The sequence below is a fragment of the Lampetra fluviatilis genome, chromosome 65 (assembly GCF_964198595.1).
Source record: "Lampetra fluviatilis chromosome 65, kcLamFluv1.1, whole genome shotgun sequence".
NCBI lineage: Eukaryota > Metazoa > Chordata > Hyperoartia > Petromyzontiformes > Petromyzontidae > Lampetra > Lampetra fluviatilis.
In genome coordinates, this window is record NC_136339.1 from 5,125,280 (window position 1) to 5,142,082 (window position 16,803).

The 16,803-nt window shown below is 56.3% G+C and overlaps 1 protein-coding gene across 1 annotated transcript in view; it reads right to left on the reverse strand.

The window, feature by feature from the left end:
• Positions 1-16,803, reverse strand: part of LOC144952056 (transmembrane protease serine 3-like) — a 29,847-nt gene that overhangs the window by 6,067 nt on the left and 6,977 nt on the right. The window contains 12 exon segments of the mRNA XM_078882453.1: positions 855-1,024; positions 2,115-2,283; positions 3,216-3,259; positions 4,101-4,141; positions 4,144-4,212; positions 4,214-4,232; positions 5,272-5,383; positions 5,386-5,403; positions 8,431-8,505; positions 9,751-9,801; positions 10,424-10,630; positions 11,869-11,911. Of these exon segments, the coding sequence (XP_078738579.1) occupies positions 855-1,024; positions 2,115-2,283; positions 3,216-3,259; positions 4,101-4,141; positions 4,144-4,212; positions 4,214-4,232; positions 5,272-5,383; positions 5,386-5,403; positions 8,431-8,505; positions 9,751-9,801; positions 10,424-10,630; positions 11,869-11,911 (1,018 nt within the window).

Genomic DNA, 16,803 nt, shown 5'->3' on the forward strand with positions numbered 1-16,803 from the left:
CCCCACAAACACACACGCACAGACACTCAGGCGTACACACACGCGCGTACACACACACACGCGTACACACACGCGTACACACACACACGCGTACACACACGCGCGTACACACACACACGCGTACACACACGCGTACACACACACACACGCGTACACACACGCGTGTACACACACACACGCGTACACACACGCGCGTACACACACACACGCGTACACACACGCGTACGCGCGTACACACAGGACACAGACACACACACACACACGCGTACACACACGCGTACACACACACGTACACACACACACGCGTACACACACGCGCGTACACACACACACGCGTACACACACACACGCGCGTACACACAGGACACAGACACACACACACGTACACACACGCGTACACACACGCGTACACACACGCGTACACACACGCGTACACACACGCGCACACACACGCGTACACACACGCGTACACACACGCGTACACACACGCGTACACACACGCACACACACACGCGTACACACACGCGTACACACACGCGCACACACACGCGTACACACACACGCGTACACACACACACGCGCGCGTACACACGGGACACACGCGTATACACGGGACAGCGTACACACACACACGCGCGCGTACACACGGGACACACGCGTATACACGGGACACACGCGTACCCACACGCGTACACACACACACACGGGATACACACACACACGCGTACACACACACACACGCGTACACACACACACTACCGAGACGGGGGGGAGAGCCCCCACCTCCTCACCCCCCCTTCCCCCCCTTCCCCCCCTCCCCCCCCCCTTCCCCCCCCCTCCCCCCCCTCCCTCACCCGAGAAGTGTGCGGGTCCCTGCAGACGCAGCAGGGCGACGTCGTAGTCGGACGACTGGGCGTCGTAGAGCGAGTGGAAGTAGACCTTGTCCACCACCAGGTACGGGGCGATCATGGACGGCTGCTCCAACAGGCCGGCGTACGCCTTCCACAGGCCCGGCAATGGGTTGCTGGCAACGGTCGGCAAACATCGCCATCGTCGTCAGCAAAGTCGTCATCGTCAGCAACATCGTCATCGTCTTCTTCATCTTCGTCATCGTCAGCAACATCATCATCGTCATCATCAACATCGTCATCATCGTCATCATCGTCATCTTCATCAACGTCATCATCAGCAACATCGTCATCATCGTCAGCAACATCGTCGTCATCAACATTGTCATCATCATCATCAACATCGTCATCATCATCATCAATATCGTCAACATCGTCATCATCGTCAGCAAAGTCGTCAACATTGTCATCGTCAGCAAAGTCGTCATCGTCAGCAACATCGTCGTCATCATCGTCATTGTCATCATCGTCATCATCATCAACATCGTCATCATCATCATCAACATCGTCATCATCGTCAGCAAAGTCGTCATCATCGTCGTCATCATCAGCAATTTCTTCACCATCAGTGTCAGAAAAGTCCTCAGGATCAGCAATATCGTCGTCATCATCATCGTCATCAGCAACATCGTCGTCATCAGCGTCCTCATCAGCAACATCGTCGTCATCTGCTACTGACATTACTGCTACGACTGCCGCCACTGCTACTGCTGCTACTGCTGCTACTGCCGCCACTGCTACTGCTGCTACTGCTGCTGCTGCTACAGCTGCTACTGCTGCTGCTGCTACAGCTGCTACTGCTGCTGCTGCTACTGCTGCAGCAGTGCGCTGGTGCGGTGCATGCGGTACAGTCCGTGTGTGCGGTGCGGTGGTGCGTGTATGCAGTCCGTGCACGCGGTGCGTGTGTGCAGTGTGTGCGGTGGTTGTGGTGGTGCAGTGGTTGTGGTGCGGTGGTTGTGGTGTGGTGGTTGTGGTGTGGTGGTTGTGCGGTGGTTGTGGTTGTGCGGTGGTTGTGGTGCGGTGGTTGTGGTGTGGTGTTTGTGGTTGTGCGGTGGTTGTGGTTGTTTTTTGTGGTTGTGCGGTGGTTGTGTTGTGCGGTGGTTGTGGTGCGGTGGTTGTGGTTGTGCGGTGGTTGTGGTTGTGGTGGTTGTGGTTGTGGTGCGGTGGTTGTGGTTGTGCGGTGGTTGTGGTGGTTGTGCTTCTCACTGCACGACGCAGTGAGCGGCGGTCACCACCCAGGAGGGCGCCACGATGGAGCCGCCGCACACGAGCGACGCGTCGTAGTGCAGCGACACCTGCCATGGCCAGCGGCCCCCCGCCGCCGGGCGGCCCCCCACCACTCGCGAGCTCTCCAGGGGGGCTCCCGCACCACACGCTGGGGGGGGGGGGGTGGGGAGTGGGGGGCACATCACACATCACCGTCGTCACCGTCGTCACCGTCGTTGTCACCGTCGTTGTCACCATCGTCGTCGTCACAACTTGCGTCAACATCGCTAGCGACACCTCTACTGTGCCATGGCTGCTGATGGTGATCGGTGATTGCTGCTGCTGCTGATGATGATGTTGAGCTGGGTGGGTTTGAGTGGTTGGTTGGGTAGTTGGGTGCGTGGTTGGGTGTGTGGGTGGTAGGGTGGATGGGTGGTAGGGTGTGGGTGGGTGAGTGGGTGCGTAGTTGAGTGAGTGGGTGGGTGAGTGGGTGTGGGTGGGTGGGTGAGTGGGTGTGGGTGGGTGGGTGAGTGAGTGGGTGTGGGTGGGTAGTTGGGTGGGTAGTTGGGTGTGTGGGTGGATGGGTGCGTGACTAGGCAAGGTGCATGGCTGGGTGGGTGCGTGGTTGGTTGGTTGAGTGGGTTTGAGTAGTTGGATGGGTAGTTGGGTGCGTGGGTGGTAGGGTGCGTGACTCTGGAGGTACATGGTTGGGTGGGTGGGTAGTTGGGTGTGTGGGTGGATGGGTGCGTGACTAGGCAAGGTGCATGGCTGGGTGGGTGCGTGGTTGGTTGGTTGAGTGGGTTTGAGTAGTTGGATGGGTAGTTGGGTGCGTGGGTGGTAGGGTGCGTGACTCTGGAGGTACATGGTTGGGTGGGTGGGTAGGTGGGTGTTTGGGTGGGTGGGTGAGTGGGTGGGTGCATAGCTGGTTTGGGAGGTGGCTGGGTGGGTGTGGGTGGGTGAGTGGGTGGGTGTGAGTGGGTGGATGCATAGCTGGGTGAGGGGGGGGGTGGCTGGGTGGTTGGGCGGTTGGGGGCATGGGTGGGTGGTTGTGTGTGTAGCTGGCTGGGTGACACGTCTCTGTGTGTGCGCTGGGCTTCTCACCCAAGCACTGCAGAGTGATGACCTTGCCGGTGCCACAGGTCTCCCTGTGGGAAGAGCAAAACACTCGCTCACACAGCCACTCACTCACCCACTCGCTCACCCACACAGCCAATCACCCACTCACCCACTCACCCACTCACCCACTCGTTCACCCACACAGCCACTCACCCACACAGCCACTCACCCACACAGCCACTCATCCACTCACTCACCCACCCACACAGTCAGCCACTCACTCACTCACCCACCCACTCACCCACCCACTCACCCACTCACCCACTCACTCACCCACTCACTCACTCACCCACACAGCCAATCACCCACTCACCCACTCGTTCACCCACACAGCCACTCACCCACACAGCCACTCACCCACTCACTCACCCACCCACACATTCAGCCACTCACTCACTCACCCACCCACACAGCTACTCACCGACCCACTCACCCACTCACTCACCCACTCGCTCACCCACACAGCCAATCACCCACTCATTCACCCACACAGCCACTCACCCACACAGCCACTCACCCACTCACTCACCCACCCACACAGTCAGCCACTCACTCACCCACCCACACAGCCACTCACCCACCCACTCACCCACTCACTCACTCACTCACTCACCCACTCACTCACTCACCCACCCACTCACTCACTCACTCATTCACCCACTCACTCACCCACTCACCCACCCACTCACTCACCCACCCACTCACTCACCCACTCACCCACTCACCCACCCACCCACTCACTCACCCACTCACCCACCCACCCACTCATTCACTCACCCACTCACTCACTCACCCACTCACTCACCCACCCACACAGCCACTCACCCACCCACTCACCCACTCACCCACCCGCCCCACCCACCCACCCACCACGTCTGGAAGAGCTTTGCGACGGTGGCGGTGGTGGAGTCTGGGCTTGACCGCGGGGGTCGGCCCTGAGGAACGTGGAGGACGAGTTCAGGCCCAGCGTGGCCACGTCCACCCGCCTCGGCACTCTCAACACTGGGGGGGGGGTGGAGGGTGGGGGGGGAGGGGGGAGGGAGGGGGGGGGGCAGCATGGCACCGTGAGTGGGGAGGGGACGCCGTACGGGACACCGCGGTGAGGTTTGCGGCGTGCACATTCACCACCCACTCACCCCCCCCCCACCCACTCACCCACTCACCCACCCACCCACCCACTCACCACTCACTCACTCACTCACCCACCACCCCACCCACCCACTCACCCACTCACTCACCCACCCACACACCCACTCACTCACTCACCCACCCACTCACTCACCCACCCACCCACTCACCCACCCACCCACCCCACTCACCCACTCACTCACCCACCCCACTCACCCACCCACCCACCCACTCACCCACTCACCCACCCACTCACCCACTCACTCACCCACCCACTCACTCACCCACTCACTCACCCACCCACCCACTCACTCACCCACTCACCCACCCACCCCACTCACCCACTCACCCACCCACTCACCCACCCACCCACTCACCCACTCACTCACTCACCCACTCACTCACCCACCCACCCACTCACTCACCCCCCCCCACCCACTCACCCACCCACCCACCCACTCACCCACCCACTCACCCACCCACTCACCCCCCGCACACCCCACCCACCCACTCACCCACCCACTCACCCACCCACTCACTCACCCACCCACCCACCCACTCACTCACTCACTCACTCACCCACCACCCACACACCCACCCACTCACTCACTCACCCACCCACCCACTCACCCACCCACCCACTCACCCACCCACCCACTCACCCACCCACTCACCCCCCCCCCCCACTCACCCCCCCCACCCACCCACCCACTCACCCACCACTCACCCCCCGCACACCCCACCCCACTCACCCACCCACTCACTCACTCACCCACTCACTCACTCACTCACCCACCCACCCACTCACCACCCCCCCACTCCCCCCCCCACACCCCCCCTCCACTCACCCCCCCCACACCCCCCCCCCAATGACCCCACCCCCTCACCCCCCCCCCACTCGCCCCCCCCCCACCTGTGGTAGCCCATGGCGCTGCAGCTGTAGCTGGAGAGGGAGCCGCTCCAGCCGTCTGAGCAGACGAAGCCCCACGGCCCGCGGGGCCCCGGCACGAACACCTGGAGCACGTGGCGGAGTCCCACACTCGCACTGGGGGGGGAGGGGGGGGTGGGGGGGGAGGGGGATGGGGGTGGGGGGATTGTAATGCACGGACAACACAGCGGCACAGTTGCACGTTCACTCGCCCACACACTCACTCACATACACACCCACACACTCGCCCAAACACTCACCCGCTCGCTCACATACACAATCGCTCACTCACACACACACCCACACACTCACTCGCTCACATACCCACCCGCTCACTCGCTCACATACACACTCGCTCACTCACTCACATACACACTCGCTCACTCACTCACATACCCACCCGCTCGCTCGCTCACATACACACTCGCTCACTCACTCACATACACACCCGCTCACTCACTCACACACCCACACACTCACTCGCTCACATACCCACCCGCTCACTCGCTCACATACACACTCGCTCACTCACTCACATACCCACCCGCTCACTCGCTCACATACACACTCGCTCACTCGCTCACATACACACTCGCTCACTCGCTCACATACCCACCCGCTCACTCACTCACATACACACTCGCTCACTCGCTCACATACACACTCGCTCACTCGCCTCACATACCCACCCGCTCACTCACTCACACACCCACACACTCACTCGCTCACATACCCACCCGCTCACCTCGCTCACATACACACTCGCTCACTCGCTCACATACCCACCCGCTCACTCACTCACACACCCACCCGCTCACTCGCTCACATACACACTCGCTCACTCACTCACATACACACTCGCTCACTCACTCACACACCCACACACTCACTCGCTCACATACACACTCGCTCACTCACTCACATACACACTCGCTCACTCACTCACATACCCACACACTCACTCGCTCACATACACACTCGCTCACTCACTCACATACACACTCGCTCACTCACTCACATACACACTCGCTCACTCACTCACACACCCACACACTCACTCGCTCACATACACACTCGCTCACTCACTCACATACACACTCGCTCACTCACTCACATACCCACTCGCTCACTCACTCACAAACACACTCGCTCACTCCGCTCACATACAGACTCGCTCACTCACTCACATACACACTCGCTCACTCACTCACATACCCACCCGCTCACTCACTCACAAACACACTCGCTCACTCGCTCACATACAGACTCGCTCACTCACTCACATACAGACTCGCTCACTCACTCACATACACACTCGCTCACTCACTCACTCACATACCCACTCGCTCACTCACTCACATACCCACCCGCTCACTCACTCACAAACACACTCGCTCACTCGCTCACATACAGACTCGCTCACTCACTCACATACAGACTCGCTCACTCACTCACATACAGACTCGCTCACTCACTCACAAACACACTCGCTCACTCACTCACTCACATACACACTCGCTCGCTCACTCACATACACACCCGCTCACTCGCTCACATACACACTCGCTCACTCGCTCACATACACACTCGCTCACTTCGCTCACATACCCACCCGCTCACTCGCTCACATACCCCACTCGCTCACTCGCTCACATACACACTCGCTCACTCGCTCACATACCCACCCGCTCACTCGCTCACATACACACTCGCTCACTCACTCACATACCCACCCGCTCACTCGCTCACATACACACTCGCTCACTCGCTCACATACACACTCGCTCACTCGCTCACATACCCACCCGCTCACTCACTCACATACAGACTCGCTCACTCGCTCACATACACACTCGCTCACTCGCTCACATACCCACCCGCTCACTCACTCACACACCCACACACTCACTCGCTCACATACCCACCCGCTCACTCGCTCACATACACACTCGCTCACTCGCTCACATACCCACCCGCTCACTCACTCACACACACCCACCCGCTCACTCGCTCACATACACACTCGCTCACTCACTCACATACACACTCGCTCACTCACTCACACACCCACACACTCACTCGCTCACATACACACTCGCTCACTCACTCACATACACACTCGCTCACTCACTCACATACCCCACACACTCACTCGCTCACATACACACTCGCTCACTCACTCACATACACACTCGCTCACTCACTCACATACACACTCGCTCACTCACTCACACACCCACACACTCACTCGCTCACATACACACTCGCTCACTCACTCACATACACACTCGCTCACTCACTCACATACCCACTCGCTCACTCACTCACAAACACACTCGCTCACTCGCTCACATACACACTCGCTCACTCACTCACATACACACTCGCTCACTCGCTCACATACACACTCGCTCACTCACTCACATACACACTCTCGCTCACTCACTCACATACACACTCGCTCACTCACTCACATACACACTCGCTCACTCACTCACATACCCACCCGCTCACTCGCTCACATACCCACCCGCTCACTCGCTCACATACCCACCCGCTCACTCGCTCACATACCCACCCGCTCACTCGCTCACATACCCACCCGCTCACTCGCTCACATACACACTCGCTCACTCACTCACATACCCACCCGCTCGCTCACTCGCCCAAACACTCACCCACACACACGCTCGCTCACTCACTCACTCACTCACATACCCACCCACTCACTCGCCCAAACACTCACCCACACACTCACTCACTCACATAGCAACCCGCCCCGCCCACTCACTGACACGCTCGCTCATTCATTCATTCATTGACCAACTCTTTCGCTCACTCGCCCAAAACACTCATCCACACGCTCATTCATTCATTAGCTCGCTCACTCACTCGCCGAAACACTCACCCATGCGCCTACTTGCTCACTCACTCACCAGCTCGATCGCTCGCTCGCTCACCCAACCACCCATGAACTTCATCATTCAACCACTCGCTCACTCGCTCACCCACCCACACATCCGCTCGCTCACTCACCCACCCACACATCCGCTCACTCGCCCGCCCGCTCACTCACTCATCAGCTCGATCGCTCGCTCGCTCACCCACCCACACATCCGCTCGCTCGCCCGCCCGCTCACTCACTGCAAGATGAAGCGACTGCGTTCCGCGTGCCATCGCAGCTCACAGCCATGATGCTTCTGTTGATGGCTGGCTCTCCTGTAACAACATCATCACCATCATCATCATCTAAAGCATTCTCATCATAATCGTGAACGTTATCATTGTCGCCGTGACCATCACCATCATCACCGTCACTACCATCAACATCTTCACGACGACAACTAGAAAAATCTCCATTCCATCATCATCATCACCATCACCAATGCAATCATCACTAGCTGGAACACCACCATCATCATCACCATCATCATCACCATCATCATCACCACCACCATCATCATCACCACCACCACCATCATCATCATCATCACCACCATCATCATCACCACCACCACCACCACCATCATCATCATCATCACCACCACCACCATCATCATCATCACCACCATCATCATCATCATCACCACCATCATCACCACCACCACCACCATCATCATCACCAAAACCACCACCACCATCATCGTCATCATCACCACCACCACCATCTCTGGCACAGCAAACATCAGCATCGTCAACATCATGAACAAGGCCATCATCGTGACCTGCCGGGCCATTGTGAGCCTGCGAAGAGAGACGCCCAGACCCAGGGCTTGAACCCAAATGTAGCAGCAGCCCTCTGACTCGGTGCCTCTGACACGGCCATTGTGAACCTCCCGAGAGAGAGAGAGAGATGGGGAAGAGACGGAGGGACACCGAGACCCAGGTGTGGTCCAGGTGAGGCACAGGTGAGGCACAGGTGAGACCCAGGTCAGACCCAGGTGAGACTCAGGTGTGGCCCAGGTGAGGCCCAGGTGAGGCCCAGGTGAGGAGTGGGAGATTTCAGCCTCTGGTAGCCTCACAAAGTTGGGGAGGGAGCAAGGGAGGGAGGGAGCACACACCCACACCCGCACACCCGCACGCGCACACACACACCCACACCCACGCACACACGCACACACACACACACACCCACACGCGCACACCCCCACACGCGCACACCCGCACGCGCACACACACCCGCACACCCACACCCGCACACACGCACACACACACCCACACGCGCACACCCCCACACGCGCACACCCGCACGCGCACACACCCGCACACACGCACACACACACCCACACGCGCACACCCCCACACGCGCACACCCGCACGCGCACACACACCCGCACACCCACACCCGCACACACGCACACCTGCACCCGCACACACGCGCACACCCGCACACACCCACACACACCCGCACACACACGCACACCCGCACACCCACACGCGCGCACACCGGCTTGGGTCACTCACCGCAGTTGCCGAAGGCGCACGCAGCCGTCTGCTTGTAGTAGAGGTAGTAGACTGGGCGGGATGGAGGGAAGACGAACCAGGCACACACACAAAGACAAAGATCCCCCGTGTAGCCTTAACAGACCGTAGGGGCAAGTGCTGTTAGCGAGCACCTATGAAGGCTGGAACGGTACACGAGGGTGTGGGTGGCCAGCACCACGCCCGACCGCCTTTGTCTCCCCAGTGGCGATGTTTACACACCGCACCAGGTACTCATTTGAGACTGAGTCGACCTAGGGGAGGCCCGGGACCAGTTCAGATACTCGTCACTGGTGTTGGCCGTGAGCGGGAATCGAACCCGGGTCGCCGGGTTCATAGCGCAGCGTAGCGCTAACCACTACACCACCGCTCCCCACACGCACACAGACACGCACATACACATGCACACACATACACATACAGACACACATACACACACGCACACACAGACGCACACACATACACACGCACACACACACACATACACGCACACAGACACACACAGACACACACATACACACACACGCACACAGACACGCACACACACACACATACAGACACACGCACACACACATACACACAGACACACACGCACACAGACACGCACACACAGACACACGCAGACACAGGTTCTACTGCCGCAGGTTGCCGGTACCGGCGAGGAAGATGCCGACTCCGACTGCCGCCATGGAGAGCACCACGATGACGGCGCAGAGGAGACGGCGCTGCAGGGCGCGCTTCTGTCGACGCGCTGAGCGACGGGGCGACACGCGGGGCGAGACACGGGGCGGACGCGGAGACACGGGGGGAGGAGGACACGGGGCGAGACACGGGGTGAGACACGGGGCGAGAGGCGGGCGGGCTGGGGTGGACCACGCGGGGTGGACGACACGGGGTGGAAGACACGGGGTGGACGACACGGGGTGGGATGGGAGGGGGGGGGACTCGGTGTGAGGCACGACCAAAGGAACCGACCGGGGAGACGTGAGAATGAGACATGGGAGGGTGGTGGGGGGGGGGGTGTGACATGCGGGGAGACCCTGGGGGACATGATGAGAGACACGGGGAGACTGGGAGAGACTCAGGGACATGATGAGAGACACGGGGAGACTGGGAGACACGGGGAGACACGGGGAGACACGGGGAGACACGGGGGGACACGGGGGGACACGGGGGGACACGGGGGGGACACGGGGAGACACGAGGACATGATGAGAGACACGTGGAGACTGGGAGAGACTCAGGGACATGATGAGAGACACGGGGAGACTGGGAGAGACACGGGGACATGATGAGAGACACGGGGAGACTGGGAGAGACACGGGGACATGATGAGAGACACGGGGAGACTGGGAGAGACACGGGGACATGATGAGAGACACGGGGAGACTGGGAGAGACACGGGGACATGATGAGAGACACGGGGAGACTGGGAGAGACACGGGGACATGATGAGAGACACGGGGAGACACGGGGACATGATGAGAGACACGGGGAGACACGGGGACATGATGAGAGACACGGGGAGACACGGGGACATGATGAGAGACACGGGGAGACTGGGAGAGACACGGGGACATGATGAGAGACACGGGGAGACTGGGAGAGACACGGGGACATGATGAGAGACACGGGAGACACGAGGACATGATGAGAGACACGGGGAGACTGGGAGACACTCAGGGACATGATGCGAGACACGGGGGGACACGGGGGGACACGGGGGGACAGGCCGTGGGGTTGAGAGACACGTGGTGATGATGATGTGTGTGGTGATGGAGACACGTGGTGATGATGATGTGGTGGTGGTGGTGGTGATGAATGTGTTGATGGAGGTGGTGGTGATGATGATGGTGATTATGACAGTGATGGAGGTGGTGGTGGAGGTGATATTGGTGATGGAGGTGGTGATGGACGTGATGTTGATGTGGTGGTGGTGATGAATATGGTGATGGTGGTGGTGGTTGTGATGTTGACGATGGTGATGTTGATGTGGTGGTGGTGATGAATGTGGTGATGGTAGTGGTGGTGGTAGTGGTGGTGGTGGTTGTGATGTTGACGATGTTGACGATGTTGACGATGATGGTAAAGATTCCTCACGCTGAGTGTTTCCATTTCGTTGGGGTCTTTCATGCGGTAGAACCTAACAACAACAACATCAACAACATCAACAACAACAACAAAAAGACAAAGATCCCCCATATAGCCTCAACAGGCTGTAGGGGCAAGTGCCGTTAGCGAGCACCTATGAAGGCCGGCACGGCACACGAGGGGGTGGGTGGCCAGCACCACGCCCGGCCGCCTTTGTCTCCCCGGTGGCGATGTTTACTACACGCCGCATCGGGGGTCTCGTTTGAGGCCGAGTGAACCTAGGGGGGAGGGGGGTAGGGGCCCAGGGAACCTATTCGCATCACCGTTGCACCACCATCGACATCAAGCAAAGCCAAAGGGACCCCCAGCCCTTCTCCCACCGTGTAGCCTTAACGCACTGTTAGGGGCAAGTGCTCTTAGCGAGTGGCAGCAGCAGCAGCAGCTGTGAAGGCCGGCAACCCGTGCCTCTGTGGTGCACGTGGGGGTGGGTGGGTTGACCCCGGTGGGTTGACCCCGGTGGGTTGACCCGGGTGGGTTGACCCAGCAACTTGCACGGACGCACTAAGACAACGTCAATGATATTTAAAAATACTTTTTTAAAAACACGCTTTCATGGAATGTACCGTAGTAGTAATGGCAGAACTCAACGACTCCAGGAAGTGGCCCCGAAGTTTGCCACAAAGTAAGGAGACGTGGTGATTGACAGCCAACGTGAGTTGAGCGTGGACAATTAGACCCAAGCCGAAACATCACATTTACAAAATATTGTTGAAATTTTTTTTTCGTATTTTTTAATGATAGAATATAGTATTGTCATCAGTATGACATAAGTAGACCAAGTTTGCAGTCGATACCACATTGGGAAGTGGGTTAAAATTGAGTTACAAGATTTGAGGATACAACAACGACAACAACAGACAGAGTGAGTTAAATGAAAGTGTGTAAAAATAAGTGATATTTAAAAATACTTTTGTTTAAACACGCTTTCATGGAATGTACCGTACGAGTAATGGCAGAACTCAACGACTCCAGGAAGTGGCCCCGAAGTTTGCCACAACGTAAGGGGACGTGGTGATTGACAGCCAACGTGAGTTGAGCGTGGACAATTAGACACAAGCCGAAACATAACACGTAAAAAATAATGTTTAAAAATATTTTCTTTTTAATGATATAATATAGTATTCATACTCTTAGGTTTTTCGGTAAAATAAAAAAAATAAAATTATAAAAACTTAACCCGTAAAAACAAAGTTTTTCACTATAAATCCTTTATATGCGTGGCATCGGTTTTATTTTATTATTCATTTCTGTTTTTCTTGAGTAAGAGTTTCATTTTTATCACATTGGTATTTTAAATTAAATATGAAAATTTTTTTTTTCTAAAAAGTGGAAAATTTTGGAAATTTTTTTCACGAAAAAAAATTGTAACGCACAACGAGTCTGTGTGCAAAATGTCAGCTCGATTGGATCACGGGAAGTGGGTTAAAAAACGACCGAAAGATTTGCACGGTCGTAAGCGCGCAAGCAAGCAAGTGAACTTAATATAAAGGATTTAAAAATCACGACGTTTCGGAGGCAACACAAGTCTCCGTCATCAGGTGGGACCGTCACAGCCGAATTAGCTGCATCAAGTGAGGCAGCGATTCCAAGATGCAAGTTCTTAAATACAAGTTGAGGGGGGAGGAGAGGGTGGGGAGCTTATCAGAATGTGGTAGCCAATGAATGGAACGTGAGCAGAGGGTCAGGGACTCCGAAAGCACGAAGAACAGCCCAGAGCCCCAGGCCTACTGATGGTATAGTATTGTCATCAGTACGACATACGTATACCAAGTTGGCAGTCGATGGCTCATTGGGAAGTGGGTAAAAATTGAGTTGCAAGATTTGAGGACACGCCAACAGACAGAGTGAGTTAACTAGAAGCGTGTTAAATAATAATAAAAAAAACACACAAATCACACGGCAACACGAACTCGTGATGAGTGCGCAGGTGAGAGGGCATCTTGGCGAACCGGTTTCACGTCAGGGTTATTTATAATCACACACAGAGATCACCCACCACCCACCACCACCACCCACCACCATCCACCCACCACCATCCACCCACCACCAGCACCACTCACCACCACCAACACCACCAACACCATCCACCCACCACCAACAACACCACCATCACCACCACCACTCACCACCACCATCCACCCACCACCAGCACCACTCACCACCAACACCCCCAGCACCACCAGCACCACCACTCACCACCACCATCCACCCACCACCACCTCCACTCACCACCACTCACCACCATCACCAACAACACCACCAGCACCACCAACAACACAACTCACTACCACCAACACAACTCACCACCACCACCACTCACCACCAACACAACTCACCACCACCACCACTCACCACCACCACTCACCACCAACACAACTCACCACCACCTTACGCACCAACACAACTCACCACTCACCACCACCAACACAACTCACCACCACCAGGGGTAGCAAGCCACTTAGGGACAAGTGCTGTTCTCTATTCAGGGTTGGTGGTGGTGGTGGTCGTGGTGGTGCTGGTGTTGGTGGTGGTGGTGGTCGTGGTGGTGTTGGTGTTGTTGGTGGTGGTGTTGTTGTTGGTGGTGTTGTTGTTGGTGGTGTTGGTGGTGGTGTTGTTGTTGGTGGTGGTGGTGTTGGTGGTGCTGGTCGTGGTGGTGTTGTTGTTGGTGGTGGTGGTGTTGGTGGTGTTGTTGTTGGTGGTGGTGGTGTTGGTGGTGTTGGTGTTGGCAGCACCACGCCCTGCACAGCTTTTGTCTCCCCACAGAGACAACAAAGAAAGCCGCCCCGTGTCAACCCATACAGGTTAACCCCCTAGTAGTGTGTAGTGTAGTGTATAGTGTAGTGTATAGTGTAGTGTATAGTGTAGCGTATAGTGTAGTGTAGAGTATAGTGTATAGTGGTGTATAGTGTAGTGTAGAGTGTAGTGTAGAGTGTAGTGTATAGTGTAGTGTATAGCGTAGTAGTGTATAGTGTAGTGTAGAGTGTAGTGTGTAGTGTAGTGTGTAGTGTATAGTGTAGTGTATAGTGTAGTGTAGTGTATAGCGTAGTAGTGTATAGTGTAGTGTATAGTGTAGTGTAGAGTGTAGTGTATAGTATAGTGTATAATGTAGTGTATAGAGTAGTGTATAGTGTAGTGTATAGTAGTGCATTGTATAGTGTAGTGTATAGTAGTAGGTCTGAATTGGTCTGTAATAATCAGGTAGGGCACTGATTCGGGGTTGCCATGGATGGGTTTCTCCCGGAATACACAAAAGTCGACACACCTAAAACGTGTGGGGGGGAGGGGGTGTGGGGGGGGGCTTTCGACGTGCCCAACGTCAGTTTAGAGAGAAAATAATCAATCAATAAACATCTCTGTGAACACCGATCATCATCACCACCATCATCACCACCATCATCATCATCACCACCATCATCATCATCACCATCATCATCATCACCACCATCATCATCACCACCATCATCATCATCACCACCATCATCATCATCATCACCACCACCACCACCATCATCACCACCATCATCATCACCACCATTCATCATCACCACCATTCATCATCACCATCATCATCATCATCATCACCATCATCATCATCATCACCACCATTCATCATCACCATCATCTTCATCATCACCACCACCACCATCATCATCACCACCATCATCATCATCACCACCACCACCACCATCATCATCATCATCACCATCATCATCATCACCATCATTTTCATCACCACCACCATCATCACCACCACCACCATCATCATCATCACCACCACCACCATCACCACCACCACCATCATCATCATCACCACCATCACCACCACCACCACCACCATCATCACCACCACCACCACCATCATCATCATCACCACTAGCACCACCACCACCACCACCATCATCATCATCATCACCACCACCACCATCACCACCACCACTACCACCACCATCATCATCATCACCACCACCACCACCACCGTCATACGGACCTCGTCATCATAAACCTGTTAAGTAGGAAATGACGCGGCATGCGTTATCAGCTGTGCGCTCGTGGTGTGTGCGTCTATATATTTACATAATTCTCTAACCCCAAACCGGTTGACCAACATTGCCCTCTGCTCACGTGCGCTCACGGTACGGGCTTCTTGAGTGCCCGTCAGAACGTGGGGAGCGGTGGTGCAGCGGTTAGCGCGACGCCGCGCTACGAACCCGGCCACCCGAGTTCGATTCCCGCTCACGGCCAACGCCAGTGACGGATTATGATCTGAACCCGGCCCCGGGGCCTCCCGACTCGGCCTCCCCTAGGTCGACTCGGCCTCAAATGGGTACTCGGTGCGGTGTGTAGTAAAACATCGCCACTGGTGGTGTAGATAGATGATGGTGGTGGAGATGATGGTGGTGGAGATGATGGTGGTGGAGATGATGATGATGGTGGTGATGGTGATGATGATGGTGGTGATGATGGTGGTGGTGATGATGGTGATGATGATGGTGGTGGTGATGATGGTGGTGGTGGTGATGGTGGTGGTGATGATGGTGGTGATGGTGGTGGTGATGGTGGTGGTGGTGATGGTGGTGATGGTGGTGGTGGTGATGATGACGGTGGTGATGATGATGATCATGATGATGGTGGTGATGATGATGATAAGCCATCCATATCGTTGATCTGTCATTCGTGATCGGCCAGGTTTGGATAAAAAAGAGTTTTACATCGCCTCAGTTTGGGGGGGGGGGGGGGAGGCGACCTTACACGTGGCAAAATAAAATGTGAGTTTAGTTTGTGGGAGACAAAGGCGGCCGGGCGTGGTGCTGGCAACACCACCACCTTCATCGTTGCTGCTATACACGGGTACCCGTCAACCCCCTATCAGTGCCCGACCTTATT